General features: G+C 44.1%; 1 protein-coding gene across 1 annotated transcript in view; it reads right to left on the reverse strand.

Annotated features, from left to right (window-relative positions):
• Positions 1–6,082: 6,082 nt before the first annotated feature.
• KCNK12 (potassium two pore domain channel subfamily K member 12) overlaps positions 6,083–15,461 on the reverse strand; it is a 56,374-nt gene continuing 46,995 nt past the window's right edge. The window contains exon 2 of the mRNA XM_056853260.1: positions 6,083–6,991. Coding sequence (XP_056709238.1) covers positions 6,096–6,991 — 896 coding nt within the window. The 3' untranslated portion in view covers positions 6,083–6,095. The remainder of the gene's footprint in view (positions 6,992–15,461) is intronic.

The following is a 15,461-nucleotide window of genomic DNA, read 5'->3' on the forward strand; positions in this document are numbered from 1 at the left end:
GGGTGAACATGCATGAAACTGCTTTATACTGAATCAGACCATCAGTCCATCAAGGTCAGTATTGTCTACTCAGACTGGCAGCAGTTCTCCAGGGTAGAGGTCTTTCACATCACCTAATGCCTGGTCCTTTTTAACGGAGATGCTGGGGATTGAAGGTGGAACCTTCTGCATGCAAAGCTGATGCTCTTCTACTGAATCACAACCCATCCCCAAAACATTACCCTTTTCTGAACATATGAAGCTGCCTTATACTGGGTCAGACCCTTGGTCCATCAAACGTAGTATTGTTTACTCTGACTGGCACCCACTCTCCATTGTCTCAAGCAGAGGTCTTTCCCATCACCTACTATCTGATCCTTTTTAAGTGAAGTTGCCAGAGACTGAACTTTCTGCACCCCAAGCAGATGCTTTGCCACCAAGCCACAGCCCTCCCCTTAGGCATTTGAAATCTGGTCCGGTCTCCCATGTCCTAGTCTGACACTTCACCCTGGCTCCATGCTGACTAAAGAATTAGAATCCAGCACTGAGTTTGTGCTGCCTCTGTGCTGAATTGTGGTCAATGCTTTTAGGGTTGCCAGTCCAGGTTGGGAAAGCCCTGGAGATTTGGGGTTGGAGCCTCAGGAGGGTGGGGTTTGGAGAGGGGCCTCAGTAGGGTATATAGTGCCATAGAGCCCACCCTCCAAAGCAGCCATTTTCTCCAGGGAAACTGATCTCTGTAGTTTGGAGATCAGTTGTAATTCTGGGAGACTGCCAGGCCCCACCTTGAGGGTAGAAACCCTACATCCACAGAAGCCCTCTACACACAACACTACATGTACTGAAATCAGTGTTTGTAGAGGGGAAGTGGGTATGAGTGTGTTAGCCCTGCTCCCTGGGTTTTTTTTTATATAAGTTTTTATTGTATTTTTATGGGATACAGAAGGAAAAAAAGGGCAAGGAGGGAAGTTTTGCATCCGTTTGCAATAGACAGTATTATCTCAATCAATAATGTACATGCATAAAGCAAAGATTATGCTTGCTACAACTGATTCAATATATTGGTTTTTATTGCCCTGCTCCCTGTTGATGTGAAGTTGCTGAATTATGAACATGAAGCCTACATGCATAGGAAGCAGACATATGTAGGCTCCATCCCCTATATGTTGAAGACTTCCTATATGCATGGATACTGTGCTCAGTGCACTCATGCCTACTTCTCCTCTAGTGTCATGTTCAGAGGGATGCAGTGCAGATTAATTCAATGTAGAAAAATCCAGTGAGGCATCTCAAAGGAAATCTGGCAATGGAAATCTGCTTCCAATGGCATTGGAAACCCTGGCATAAATCTTCATGCAACAAAGCCTCTCGACTGGATGCAGAACTGCAAAAATTCAAAATGTTACAAAATAGGAGCATCAATGCCATGGTATAAATGGAGTGGAAAAAGGGATGAGAAAGAAAAGTATGTGACCAGCAGAGAGATAAAGAGAGGGGTGTGTATTGAAAATTTATCTTCTAATATTTCAAATTAATCCATTCCAGCAGCTTGGCAAGATGTTTGACAATTCAATTTTTGGTTACATCTGGGACACTCTGTCTGGAAACCGTCTGGAGACACCAGAGACAGAAATAGATTTAGTGGGCAAACAAAATGCAATGCAGGGAGAGCTTGTTTTTTGTTTTTTTTAAACTGAGGGTTACCGCATTATGTATTCCCAGCGATGTATTAAGAGTTTGAAAATGTTATAAAATACAGCTTTAAAAGGGTTTTTGGATGTCGCGGCTAAAAAATGGTTGGAAGACGTCTTCACAACTAAAGGGGCCAAAGTGCAAACAGTATTTTTTATAACAGTTTCAAACTCTTAATACATCAGTGGGAATACATAGAAAGTGCGAACAGTATTTTTTATAACATTTTCAAACTCGTAATACATCGCTGGAAATACATAGTGCGGTAACTTCCATACAGTCACGGGCAGCTGTGAAGCTGTTTGCAGCAGTGGCTGGTAGGAATGAGGTGTTTAACCCTTTCCTCTTGGACCCCTTTCAGATTACTGTTCTAAACCGGATGTCATCTATTGTTGGCCTATTTCTGAATAAAGCAATACAGAGTTAGACATTCATACAGCTCATTTCAATCTGTCTATGAACTGTCTCTGGCCAGTTCAAACAGTGCCACTATTGCTTTCCCGCTTTTTTTGGCAGTGCGTTCTTTACCGGCTACAGCGATTGGCATGTATTGGTGCTACTATAGAGCTATGGTGCTATAATGCTATAGCACAAATCTTAGAATGTTTAAAAAAAGCTGAAAAAGAATGCCGCAAAGAAAAAGGCAGGGGAAAAATAGCAGTCCTTTTGGAAGCACTCCAGACAGTTCAAACGGCACACTGGAGTGATTCAGAAGTGCAAGGAAGAACTGAAAATGGGAGAAAGCAGTTGTCATAAAAAGTGGCTGAGCCCTGCAATGCCAACAGGATGCAAGCAGTTTTGTCTGAACAGGTTAAAAAAAATCTGTTAACAGTCAGGAGCCAAACTGGTTGAATCTGAATTGACACAAAAAATCTGTTAGCAACCCGCTGCTCAACTATATTATAAGTGCAGTTTGAAAGGGGCCTTGGGCTTTTTTTGTTGCTCAAAATTGCTTCCTCAGATGCCTTTCCAAATGTGGCAAAGGTGTGAGGAGCCTGTACCTTTCCATGCACAGGTTGGAAAGGAGCTAGGATTGAACAGATTTGATCAGAAATATAGTTTGACGGAAAAGGGATAAGAATGTACACACACACAAACAGGGGCAGTCTTAGCCATGGGGCATCTGGGGCAGCTACCTTGGGCCAAGGTTGGGTGTGTGTGAATGCCCATGGTTGTACCTGCCATTAATGGAGGCAAAGAAGAAGAAGAGAAGGCAGACACCTTCTGCCACTGCTTGTGCTCACTCCTCCTGGCTCTTGGGTCTCTGACTTGGCAGTGGCCATGTCCTCCCTCCTCCTCCAGGTTTGGGCATCAGCCAGCTGAGCAACCACCACACCTGCTCACCTGACTTGCATGGGGTGAGGGCTTTCCCCTGCTTAAGCCTGGTGTGGCCCAGGTGTGTGGGGGTAGACCCCTGTGGGGGTGCTGGCAGCGATTTGGACTTTTGCTCAGGGCCCCAGTATCACTGAGACTGCCCCAGCACATGCAGGTACTGACATGAAACTCAAAATTCCCCGTGGCTACATTTTAATTTTTAAAAGTCTTCTGATAACTCTTCTCGTTTGACCTGCGAGATGTGTTAAATTTGATAAACAATGGTTACTTTCCAATAGCTGTGAATGGTTTGTCTCAATGACTCCTGCATCCCATAAAAATCACAGCCATCTTCCTTCTCCAAGTGCTGGCTGGCAAGGGACAGCAGGATCCCGTCTTACCACTGATTATTATTTTCCCTCATTAAAATGTATGACTGGGCTATGGTTGCCTTCTGGCCACCTGGTGTTGAGAGCCAAGTCCAAACTGAAAGATCTGATCTTTCTTATCTATCTACACAGTGGTTTCTATTCTAACTGGCAGCATCTCAGGTAGAGGTTTGTCACATCACCAATTATCTGATTCTACTTTAAGGTGGAGATTCTGGGGATTGAACCTGGGACCTTCTGCATGCAAGGCAGATGCTCTATCACTGAGCCATGCCCCTCCTCTCTGGAAAGGCCTCTGCCAGGGAGCCCATTAGAGTAGACCACAGTGGGGGGTAGGTGAACTGATGCAGTACAAAGCAGCATCTTAAATCTTATGCCAACAAATGCTAGCTCTTGAATGAATTAAGAAAATGTGGATTGTATTTGTTTATTTTGGAACTCTTAACGCATGAAATATAGCCTTGACAAGAGTTTTCAGCTGCCAGAGAGGATAGGCAGACGATCAGTGCAAACTGAAGACCCCCTCAGCATGTGTGATTTGTGGAGGTCAAGTGTGCATCTGACGCCCTCTAAAACATTTATGGAGACATTGCTTGAAATGCAGGATGCACCAAATGTTTGCTAATTTCAATATTTGCTTTGATATGAGCATATCTGATGCAGCCAAACTAATTACCACAAAAATAATCATCAACAACAGTTGCCTTCTTTCTATGGGGTTCAGCGCCCTTTGGTTTCCCTGGGTGCTGCCACATCTTGGTGCCAGTATTCATTTGTATTCTTAATCCTCCTTGAACTCACTGCTTTTAATCTGACTGGCGGAGGATGACCCATTTGTGTGCCTTCATGAAGTTCTTATGTCAGGCGTAGTCTTCTGAAGACTGGGGTGCTATGCAGAGGAAGGCGATGGCAAACCACCTCTGCTCATCTCTTGCCTTGAAAATCCCCTGAGGTGGAACTTTATGGGGTTGCCATGAGTCAGCTGTGACTCAACAGTGCACTTCACTTCCGTAGTCTTCTGATAGCATGGACAAAATCATGTGAGTTGCCACAGCCAATTAGTTTATGTGGTATGGAAGGCAAATGAAGTTAAGAACAATGAAGGCAAAAAAGAAAAAATGGTTTTGGGAAGCAGCAGCAGCCAGAACAATTAAAGAGCTCTGAACCACACTGAAACAATCCTAAGATAATTGTTGAAAATGACATTTGATGACACTCAAACAAGCAGAAAAACTAGACAAGTAATTCTGGCTGAGCCCTACTTGAATTAGATGTGTATGTCAGAGATCGTTGGTGCAGGAAAGTTGTGCCTTTCTAAATCCAGGAAAGTCTTAGAAAGCTTAAAAGGGTGTAACTCTGTTTAGGGTTGCACTGTGGGAGGTCTAGTGAACTTGAATCTGGGGTACCTGAGTTCTAGCACTACCTTTGCCATGGAGTTATTTGGTGGCATTGGGCAAATCACTCTCTCTCAGCTGCAATTTCCCATCTATAAAGACGGAAGGATATCAATAACCTGCCTCGTACAAAATTAGAAAGCATTTTTGCAAAGTTAAAAATATTACGTAACTGATAGTAGCATTATCATTCTCATATTTAGGTGTACATAGATTTTTTTCAGACTTGGATATGCCTTCTGGGAATGAAACAGAATATTTTAAAAGTGTGAAAAGCAGCACTAAAGCTTCACCCAATATCTGAATGCATAACACCCTAAGTAGACAGAATCTTCAGTCATGATCCAAAGGCACATGCTGCAATCTTGCTGAAGCTATGCATGTGTGGGGTCTCAACAGTGCTTAGATGGGAAACCTCCTGGCAATCCCATGTATGCTGCCATAAGTTCCACAGAAGGAAGGTGGGACATAAATGTAATTAACAACATGGGGAGAAATGAAATCAAGTTAACCATTTTCATCAGTTCTTCATAGAAGTAAGCTGATCTAGAGTGTTTTGAACCATTGTTGCGGCATTTTAATCCTTTAAAATATCAAAATATTCTTGAGCTTAAAATTATGGTGACCAGCCACACTCCTTCAGTTCAGACATAATGGGAAACCATGGTTTAATTACGGTTCTTTTGTGAAACCAGGACTCAGCTTGCAGGTGCTCATTCAAATCCTGGTTTCCTTGGCCAATGCAGGTGTTGTCACTTTTTGCTCTTTCCTCCATCTCACCTGCAGAGTACAGGTTGGTATCTCAGCGTGCACTGGCATGAAAGCAGTGCCAGGGAACAAATCAGGATTAAGCCAAAAGATCCATCTTTGTTTGTCATCTGAAATCGTAGTTGAGACTAACTGTGGTGAATAAACAAATTCTAAGCCACAGTTTCAGATCCTAGTATGATGTACCGTAACTAACCATAGTTACTGGAGTAGCCCGCATTTGGGCAATCACACTACTATTCATGATCAGTTTAATTAAACCACAGTTCGGCATGATGTCTGAACTGAGCCTCCACCATTAAACAATAACACACTCCATTATTATAAGTACTAATCATGATTCTCTGTGTAAGAATCAAAAAAGGGAGAGAAATACTGATGCATTTGGGGGAACTTTTGTTTTTAAAAAACTCTTTTAAACAAATTGCATGTATTTTTTTTTAAAAAACCCACAAACCTTTCCATAAACCTACCCTTGAGAACAGCTGGACCATTTTATATTGTTTTATTAACTAAAGAATAAGAAAGTGTCTTTGTCCTATAGAGGATAATTTCAAAATTTCTACCTAGAATCGCTTGTCTCTGCCAGTCTGTTATTCATGATGGCTAGAGCACCCACACCTCCCGAAAAGCCATTTTGTCTAGTGTTTATACAGACATTCCTAGGGTAGCCATTGGCTGTCTCAGATAATTGCTTTTGCAGAAGCGCCAGAGAGACTTTGTTGGAGGCGGTGAGATCCCTCATGGAGATCATTTCCCCCGACAGCCTTCTCCCTTCTGTGTCACTGTCATACTGTCCGTCGGTTTCCACAGAGATGTTGTGCCGGCGGAAGCGGGATCCCGGCGTGATGGCATTGCGCCGCCCAAGGCGAGCAGTTGGCTTATGGCAATCAGGGCAACACCTGCATCGAAACTTTCTTAGCATCCAGTTTAAAACCTGCTTGATTACAATCGAGATGACATTAAAAAGAGAGTATATGCAGCATACCCCCATTAATATAAACATGAAGTTCCCAAATCTGTACAATCCCTGATTTCGGTACACAGCGTTTTGACTGCTCACCAGATCGCCAAATCCAATGGTGCTGAAGGTGACAAAGCAGTAGTACAAGGAGTCAATATAATTCCACCCTTCCACGGCTGTGTACATGGCCGAGGCACAGCAAGAGATAATAATGGCCAAGATTCCCAGAATCAGCATCACATGATAGACTGATGGCTTCCACCCAATCAGGCTGTCCGCATCAGAGATGGCAGAGCCCCTTCGGCAGGTTGGAGGTAGAAGACCGCTTCTCCGCAGCTGTCTCTCATGGCAAGCTTTCATGACCAAGGCCAGAAGTGAGATGATCCGTTCCAGGAAGAGATTGAAGAAGAGAATAGTCCCGGCACACCCAAAGAGACCATAAACTATAAGGAAGGCTTTTCCAGCTACTGTCGCTGGGGTGGACATCCCAAAACCTGGAGAGGCAGAAAGATAAAGCCATTAGGATCAGAGATAGCCTGAGAAGTTTTGGTGCCTGAACTAAAATATTCAAATGGTCAAAACAGGGGTGGAGGTGGGGAAGGACCAACCTAAAAACAAAATTGGGTACCCAAAGGTTGGGTGGAAAAGAGCTCAATTAAACTATGAAATATATTTATTATGAAACACTCATGCATGTATTAAAAACAAGCCCATATGGCAACAAATATAAGGTTTTGTCGAATGCTTTCATGGTCAGAATTCATCGGTTCTTGTAGGTTATCCGGGCTGTGTGACTGTGGTCTTGGTATTTTCTTTCCTGACTTTTCGCCACCACGGTCACACAGCCCGGATAACCTACAAGAACCGATGAAATATAAGGTTGATGATCTAAAACCACCTGCCAAATGCTTTTTGGCCCCCACAACTTCATCAGTGGTCTAGTAAAACATATTATGCACACATACACATAAATCAACAGATAGAACGATCTTGTAACAGGCCAGGTATGTATTTAAAGATGTATTCCAAATGGACTCTGTGCCTATGATATCAGATTGTTATTAAAATATGTTTTGAATTGTAAAGGCACACATCCATGGAATGCAGTCTAAATATTTCTTTCTGGACTGGACTCACCTTACATTCAAAGTGTGCATAACATTATCAACCAAATAGACGGCAATCAAGCAACACCTGCATCGAAACTTTCGTAGTTTTTGTTATAAAATTTGTAATAATGTATGTTCCCAGAACATGATGATCTAAAAATTACTATTCTTCAGTAAAAGAACTTCAAAAGGTAGACTTCAGTATGAAACTGAGGAATTAGAATCCAGAGGTTTGACATACTACTTCTCCTCCCCCCACCCCCAATTTGGGATTCCTTAGTTGTTTTAGGTATTAAGAATTTTAGTAAAACCTGGGACTCCTTAACCATTAGAAGAAGAAGAGTTGGTTTTGATATGCTGACTTTCTCTCCCACTTAAGGCAGAATCAAAGTGGCTTACAATCACCTTCTCTTCCCCTCCTCACAACAGACACCCTGTGAGGTAGGTGGGGCTGAGAGTGTGTGACTCGCACAAGGTCACCCAGCTGGCTTTGTGTGTAGGAGTGGGGAAACAAATCCATTTCACCAGATTAGCGTCCATCGCTCATGTGGAGGAGTGGGGAATCAAACCCGGTTCTCCAGATCAGACTCCACCGCTCCAAACCACCACTCTTAACCACTACACCACGCTGGCTCTCAGGAGCTTTATAGCTTAGCTAAACTGGAGAAATGGCCAGTTTTACTGCTATTGAAAATGATTTCTATACTTTCTTGATTACATTTCGATCTGCCCTGTTCTTTCTGCATTGATGGCCCTGCCGTTTATTTTTTTATAACCTCATATATAAATGTTTGCCCACTACACTGCTTCTGATAAAGTGAGCTGCAGCCCTCAAAAGCTTATACTGAAATAATTTTTTTAAGGTTTCATTAAAAATAAAAAAAACTTTCTTAGCATCCAGTTTAAAACCTGAGCTAGCTGGAAGAACTTAAGTCTTTTAAGGATGAGAATGTCAAGACAACCCAGAGTCCTTTGCATCATCACAGGGTTACCAGAAACCTTCCATTTTAAGGGATGTACTTTTATCAAAGATCTGCCTGTCACTTCAGAATTCTATTCTATGCCATCATTTGGAAGTCTGTGGAATAATCAACCCAGCTTGGCAGTGTTCCTTTCATTTGAAACTGTTATCTGGCAACCTCGCTCATACTTTACTCAGTGACAAACCAAGGGCTTAATTCAAGAGCTTATTTACTAGAGCATGATTGTGGTGGGGAGGAGTGCGAAATCTTAAATAGAACACTGTTGATGGATGAATAATTTTTTTCCCAACAAAACCCCATATTCAGGAGGCTAAAGTATGATAATATACTACCAGGGAGCGAGACAGCTGTAGAGATTTAGAACTCTTGCAGGGGAAAAAAATTACACCCTTGTTTGACCTCCACACCAATCAAATTCTTTTCAGTGGCATCTAAACAACTCAAGGACATTAAAAAAAATAGGATGTTGCCAATTTAAGCTTTCAGATCATTCACCAGTAAATGCAGGGCGAGTTTTCAAAAGCAGTCCTTATCCCCTAAACTGGCATACAAAGAATGGAAACAGACAACTGTGAATGACACAACTGCAGCTTAAAAGCTCACTGCAGGGCAGTTGAAGAAACCACAAGGTGAGTCACAGGCCTTGGACCACATGAGAAAATAAAAGTCATTCCCCATCCCAAAGGCTTCTAATTTGGAGAAGGAGGGGTGAGCAGCAAGGGTGGATTTACTACCGTATATGGACAGAGACTACAAATTACTGCACTACTACAGGGTTATTGATATTTATTTAGTGTGTTTTTAGTGCACTTTTCCTCCAAGGAACTCATTGTTTTCCTGTACTCCATTGTATCCTCAAAACAACCTTGTGAGGTAGGTTAATCTGAGAGAGAGTGCTGGTCCAACGTCAGCCAACAAGTTTCATGGCAGAGTGGGGATTTGAACTCGAGTCACCCAGATCCTAGTCTGAATGCTAATCACTATACCACACCAGCTGTCAGATACCATGGTATAGGTGGCTATTCTGTGTTTCCAAGGGCCCATTTCAGATACCTTAGTCACAATGGAACCGCTTCTTGTGGTTTGGTCCTGTGATGGTTGGGTAATATATGAAACCAACCACCACACAGAATGTGTGCGATAACATGTTTATTTCCCATTATGATAGCGAACGTGTTTTCCTATTGCTATTCATTTATTGTTCAATGGGGTTTTCTGTGCTGGCTTCCACTCCTCTTGAATTCCACTTTAACCAGGAGAATTTCTGAAATGAATTGTGGAAATGGTGCATGTACAGTTTGCAGCAGCTGTCAGCTCCTTCAGATTGTTTGTGCTCTTACATTAGTGATGCATAGATATTTGTCTATGCGAAGACTAACATCTGGGATGTTTCCCCATCATTGTCTCTACTAGTCGCAGCTACCTAATGTTCCACCAGCTCCCAAGAGAAGCTGCAGTACTTTGTGAAGCTTCTTCATTGTATAAATGAAGTTCAACTAAAATGGAACTGTATATCTGAACAACTGGATTCAATTAAAAATGTAATAGGTTTGAATTGTAAGCTACTTTAGTATTTCATTCAGCTGAAAACCATTACAGAAGTGTTTGCATGGTGTAGTAGTTAAAATATTGAATTAGAGCTGAAGAGAGTGGAATTCAAATCTTGACCCTGCCATGATACTCATTGGGAGACCTTCAGCCAGTCATTTTCTTTCAGCCTTTCCTGTCAGAGTCATGAGGATAAAACGGAGAGGGGAGAACCATATTTGCCACCTTGATGGAACTCCTTGATGGAAAGATTGGATAAAAATATAATAGACAGATGTGTGTTGATAACTCACAGCAAAAAAGCAGCTGTACACATGATTGGGCCAAGATTTTTTTGACCAGTATTTTACCAGTATTCACAATCCTGTTCATTTGTGAAACAACACACAAAAAGAATACTGATATAAGCTTGTACAAATCACCTGTCGTCAAGAATTTTTGCAGTGTCTTACTAATATGCGTGAGTACACGTACACAACAGTAAAATGCCACCTCAAAGAATCTTGTTACAGTATTATAGACAACGATTGTGGTGGTGTTTAAAGAGTGAGACTAATATGTGGGAGACTCAAGCTTGCTGGGTGACCTTGGGCCAGTCATACAGTCTCAGCTTAACCTATGTCACAGGGTTGTTGTAACAAACGGAGGAGAGGAGAACGATATATAAGTCTCTTTGGGTCCCCATTGGGGAGAAAGGTGGGATATAAATTAAATAAAACAAAAAATAAGTAAAAATCGCATCAAGTTTTATTGATTTATTTGCTGGTGATACACCAAGATTATTCCCTCACTATTGGTGCACACATGTACATTGTTAATATAAGTGTGTGTGTGTGTGTGTGTGTAGGAGGAGAAATGTGAATGAATTTTGGGAACAGAAAATGGCAGAAAACTGCACATGCTCATTACTCTGCATTAAAGTACCAACACTGTCATGGGCGATGTATGCTGTCATCAAAACCAATACCTCACACAAATACTCTCCTTTTGCATTGCAAATACTTCAAGCAGACTCTCGTGCTGCTAAGATAACAACTCAGTTGGGCCCTAGTAATTTGTTTCCCCTGAAATATAAGGATGTTGGCCATTTATGCAGGGATGTTTCCCTCGCAGTCACCCCACCGACTGCTTCAGGGTTTCCTTTTGATTATGCACGCCCTTCCCAACCATCAGAGGTCACCTCGCTCTCCCCGAGCGTTTCCAAGCGTTTTGCCCGTGTTTTCCGAATGCTGTTTTAGCCAGAATCCAGAAAATGCGGGCAAAACACACGGGAACACATGGGGAGCGTGAGGTGACCTCTGACAGTCAGGAAGGGCATGCATAATCAAAAGGAAGCCCTGAAGCAGTCGGTGGGGGTGACTGCAGGGAAACAACCCTGCATCAATGGCCTTAGAAGCACCCACAGTATGAAATATAAAACAAGTGTTTGTTCTACTGTTCAAACATGGCAGTACATCAGATCTAAAGAATCATTTTGTTGTTTTTCAAACACTTGTATTTATGTAGTGCTATAACTGTTAGGTTCTTCTGTCAGTTTTTCTCATGCATTAAATGGAAGAACATCTTTGAATTTTGTTTAATTTTTCTCATGCTGTACTTCAAGAGTCCCCATTTGCCTGCTTATGGTATGGGACCTCCAGGAAATTGCAGCCATTGCCTGCTAATGCTCACCTGGTCAGTGGGCAGAAACTTGCTGGCCAAACAGGGGGCACAATTATCATCCCCATGTGATGACGAAACGTCTGGCACAACGCCATTGCTTCTGGGTCACACTAGGGGTGATGCTTTAGCAGATTTTGGCCGAGTGCTTGAGTGTTGACCCTGGTATGATGCCGTCACTTCTGGCTCATACCAGACATTGCATCATCACACAGGGATGATGATGGCCCCTCCCCTTGGTAAGTTCCTGCCTCCCTCTATCTCCCACTGGTTGCCAGGCCATGTCTGTACTTCCACGTGTAAAATACCCTCCTCTGAGCAGAAGAGTACATTGGAATTTGTGAGGATAAGGTTCCTTTAAGTGATGGGTGGGAAGGAACAACTAAACAGACACTAATGGTGGGGTGTGGTTATCAGACAGAAGCGCTTCAGGAGCCCAAGCAGAAAGGGGCTCTACAAATGGAGTCCTCTGGTTAGCTATGTTAATAAAATACTGTTAATTATAGAGAAATACTCCTGCATAATTTACCAGCCAGAGAACACCACAGAATTCAGCTCAAGATCTGCTATTTTACAAAACAAAAAGAAACAGAATATTGTCGAAGGCTTTCACGTGGTTCTTGTAGGTTATCCGGGCTGTGTAACCGTGGTCTTGGAATTTTCTTTCCTGACGTTTCGCCAGCAGCTGTGGCAGGCATCTTCAGAGGAGTAACACTGAAGTAACACTGAAGGACAGTGTCTCTCAGTGTCAAGTGTGTAGAGAGGGGTTGGGTTTGAGCTGAGTACTGTCCTGCAGACATAATGTGCTAATCATTGTCCTGTAAGTATCAAGATAATGTACTAATGAGGGTGTGGTATGTTAATATGGAACCATTGTATCCTGAAGTGATCTGTTAATGTGTGAAATCCAAAGCTAATCTGCATGGCTATTGTTGACTGCAGCCTTTGTTAGTCTGGAGGTTTTTCAGGACAGGAAGCCAAGCCTTATTCATTCTTAAACTCTTTCCTTTTCTGTTAAAGTTGGGCTGATGTTTATGAATTTCAATGGCTTCTCTGTGCAATCTGACAAAATAGTTGGTAGAATTGTCCAGTCTTTCAGTGTCTTGGAATAAGACCCTGTGTCCTACACACCCTGTGTCCTACACACTTGACACTGAGAGACACTGTCCTTCAGTGTTACTACTCTGAAGATGCCTGCCACAGCTGCTGGCGAAAAGTCAGGAAAGAAAATTCCAAGACCACGGTTACACAGCCCGGATAACCTACAAGAACCAAAAAGAAACAGGTTGGTTGGAGTGTACACCAGTGGCATACTGGTCCAGTGTTCAGTCCCTCTCCCCAGGAAAACCTGGTAACTGGGGTGGGGGCGATGGGAGTCTCTATTCTCAGCTTTCTTCTCAGTCTCCAGATCAAGCTGTGCAAATGAAGCGTGATGAAACTAAAGAATACCAGGTGACTCAAACAAGTGAGCCAAACTGTGGAGGGCAACACCCACCACCAACCCACCTGGGCTTCTGTATGCTTTGATGGTAAGGAAAAATTCTTTCTTGGGGGAGAGTGTAATGAAGGGAATCTCTTTTTAAAAATTGGCACAGTCAGACATTGGCTAAGATTGATGACCCATCAGAGGGCCTACAGCTGACAGAATCCATAGCTCCTACTTGTCATCTTACTCCGTGTTGCTGGTTGCTCACTAATTCACTGCCTCCCTGGTTCTTGCCACAATCAGATTGCCAACCGACCAAAGGGGGGGGGAAGTCCTGTCTCTTTAATACAGGGGTGGGGAACCTTTTTCCTGCCAAGGGCCATTTGCACATTTATAACATCATTCGGGGGCCATACCAGGTGTAGATCTCCCGGTATGTGGGGGGGGGGAAAGGCTAGGGTTGCCAGGTCTCCGGCCACCACCTGGAGGTTGGCGACCCCAGGGGAGGCCATGCAGAGAAGGCTGGAGGGCTCCCCCGGTCCTCCGCCCCTCCCAGGCGGGAGGGCAGCCAGTGGTGGGCCTGAGCAAACGAGGCGCCAGGGAGGCGCAGCCCGCGGTCGATCGGCAAGGGAGGAAGGAAGGAAAACAGAGAAAGAGGAAAAGGGAGAGAGGGTGAAAGAAATGGAAAGGGGGAGAAAGAAAAGGACACAGGGAGACAAAGAAAGAGACAGAAAGAGAGGAAGAGAGAAAAGCCTTCCCCCACACACACACCCGCCGGCCCCACGTGACCTGGCCTGAGGCTCCCTGCCCTCCCCGCCCCAGAGTCCACAAAAGGCCCCCTGAAACCCGATTGGCTCCTGAGCACATGCTCTGCCGCCGGGAGTCACGGGCCTCTTCCCCCCCCCCTTGCTGCTCAACAGCCGACAGGCAGCAAGAGGGGCTTACAGTGTGCCCCGGCGTTCCTGCACGCTGCGGTTATAGGGGGAAGAGGAGGAGGCGAGAGGAGGTCCAAAGGGCGCCGCAGCAACCCTGCAAGCCGTGGCCCCAGGAACACCCTCAGGGAGGGCCGCCCTATGCCACGCCTCCACGGCGGGGGCCCGGAGCTCCCGAGGGCCACAAAAAATGTCCTCGGGGGCCGCATATGGCCCCCGGGCCTGAGGTTCCCCATCCCTGCTTTAATAGATGCTTAATGGGATGTTATATAACAGGCGATGTTATTTATCTCAGTTCCATGAAAAGCTTCCTGCGCTCATTTTCACACACAAAGCATCTCTTAAAGGGACAGGATATTATCTCTAGGCCTGTTGGCAACCCTAGAAGTAGCAGAAGCCCTTTTGTTTGCCCCACACTCTCCCTCTAGGGGGTGATAGGGATTTGGCCTAGGTTGGGGGCGGAGCAAGAAGGCAAGGCAACCAAATGAGTGTTCCCTCTGAAAAAGTGTGGGAGGCCTGCCAAATGAGCATGAAGGATGGAGACGAGAGGCAGCTGCCAACTCCTTTGCCCCACAGGGAGAGGAAAAGTGAGCAGGCAGCAATAGCAATAAGGAGGACAGGATGACTGTGGGAATGGAGACCCACTGAGGGCATCTGTCTTTGCTGACACATAGTACTTTAACCTGCTCCAGTTACCAGAAATGTAGTAAGACTTTACAAACCCCACATCAAAAACTCCCTGTGAGGGTTCTTAGGACACTGAGGAGAAATGTTCAAGCCTAGCTTTCTTTCTGATTTAAAAAGAAAGGGGGGGGGAGCACTGGAACTTGTGGGCCTGCCATTTCCAGCCTGAAGGTACCACTGCAGGTGTCTTCTGAACTGGCCTTGAGGCTTCCAAAAGAAAATCAATCCTACCACTTCAGAATTAGGCACAGCCCCTTACCTAATTTTAGAAACTGGCAAACACACTGTGACAACACAAGCAATTTATAAGCATGGAAAAAGCAGACCCATTAGCAGACCCGTTGTTAGAACAATAGCACAGTAGATTAACCTTAACTGCTACATAGCCTCCAGGAGCAGAAGAAATAATGAGAGAATTTGGAAGCTTAGAGTGAACAATTATACCTAGGAAATGAGCATGACTTCCCCAGCAATATATTTTATTGCTAATAGTTTGCAAATATGTCCTTGGAGCCCCACGAGGAGAGGGAACACCATGTGGCAGTTCCAGGGTCTGCTCCTCCCTTCTGCTGTACCAGCATGGACCCACCTTTCCCCCTTCTACAATACATGAAGAAGTGCTC

The sequence above is a fragment of the Euleptes europaea genome, chromosome 7, assembly GCF_029931775.1.
Source record: "Euleptes europaea isolate rEulEur1 chromosome 7, rEulEur1.hap1, whole genome shotgun sequence".
Taxonomy (NCBI): Eukaryota; Metazoa; Chordata; class Lepidosauria; order Squamata; family Sphaerodactylidae; genus Euleptes; species Euleptes europaea.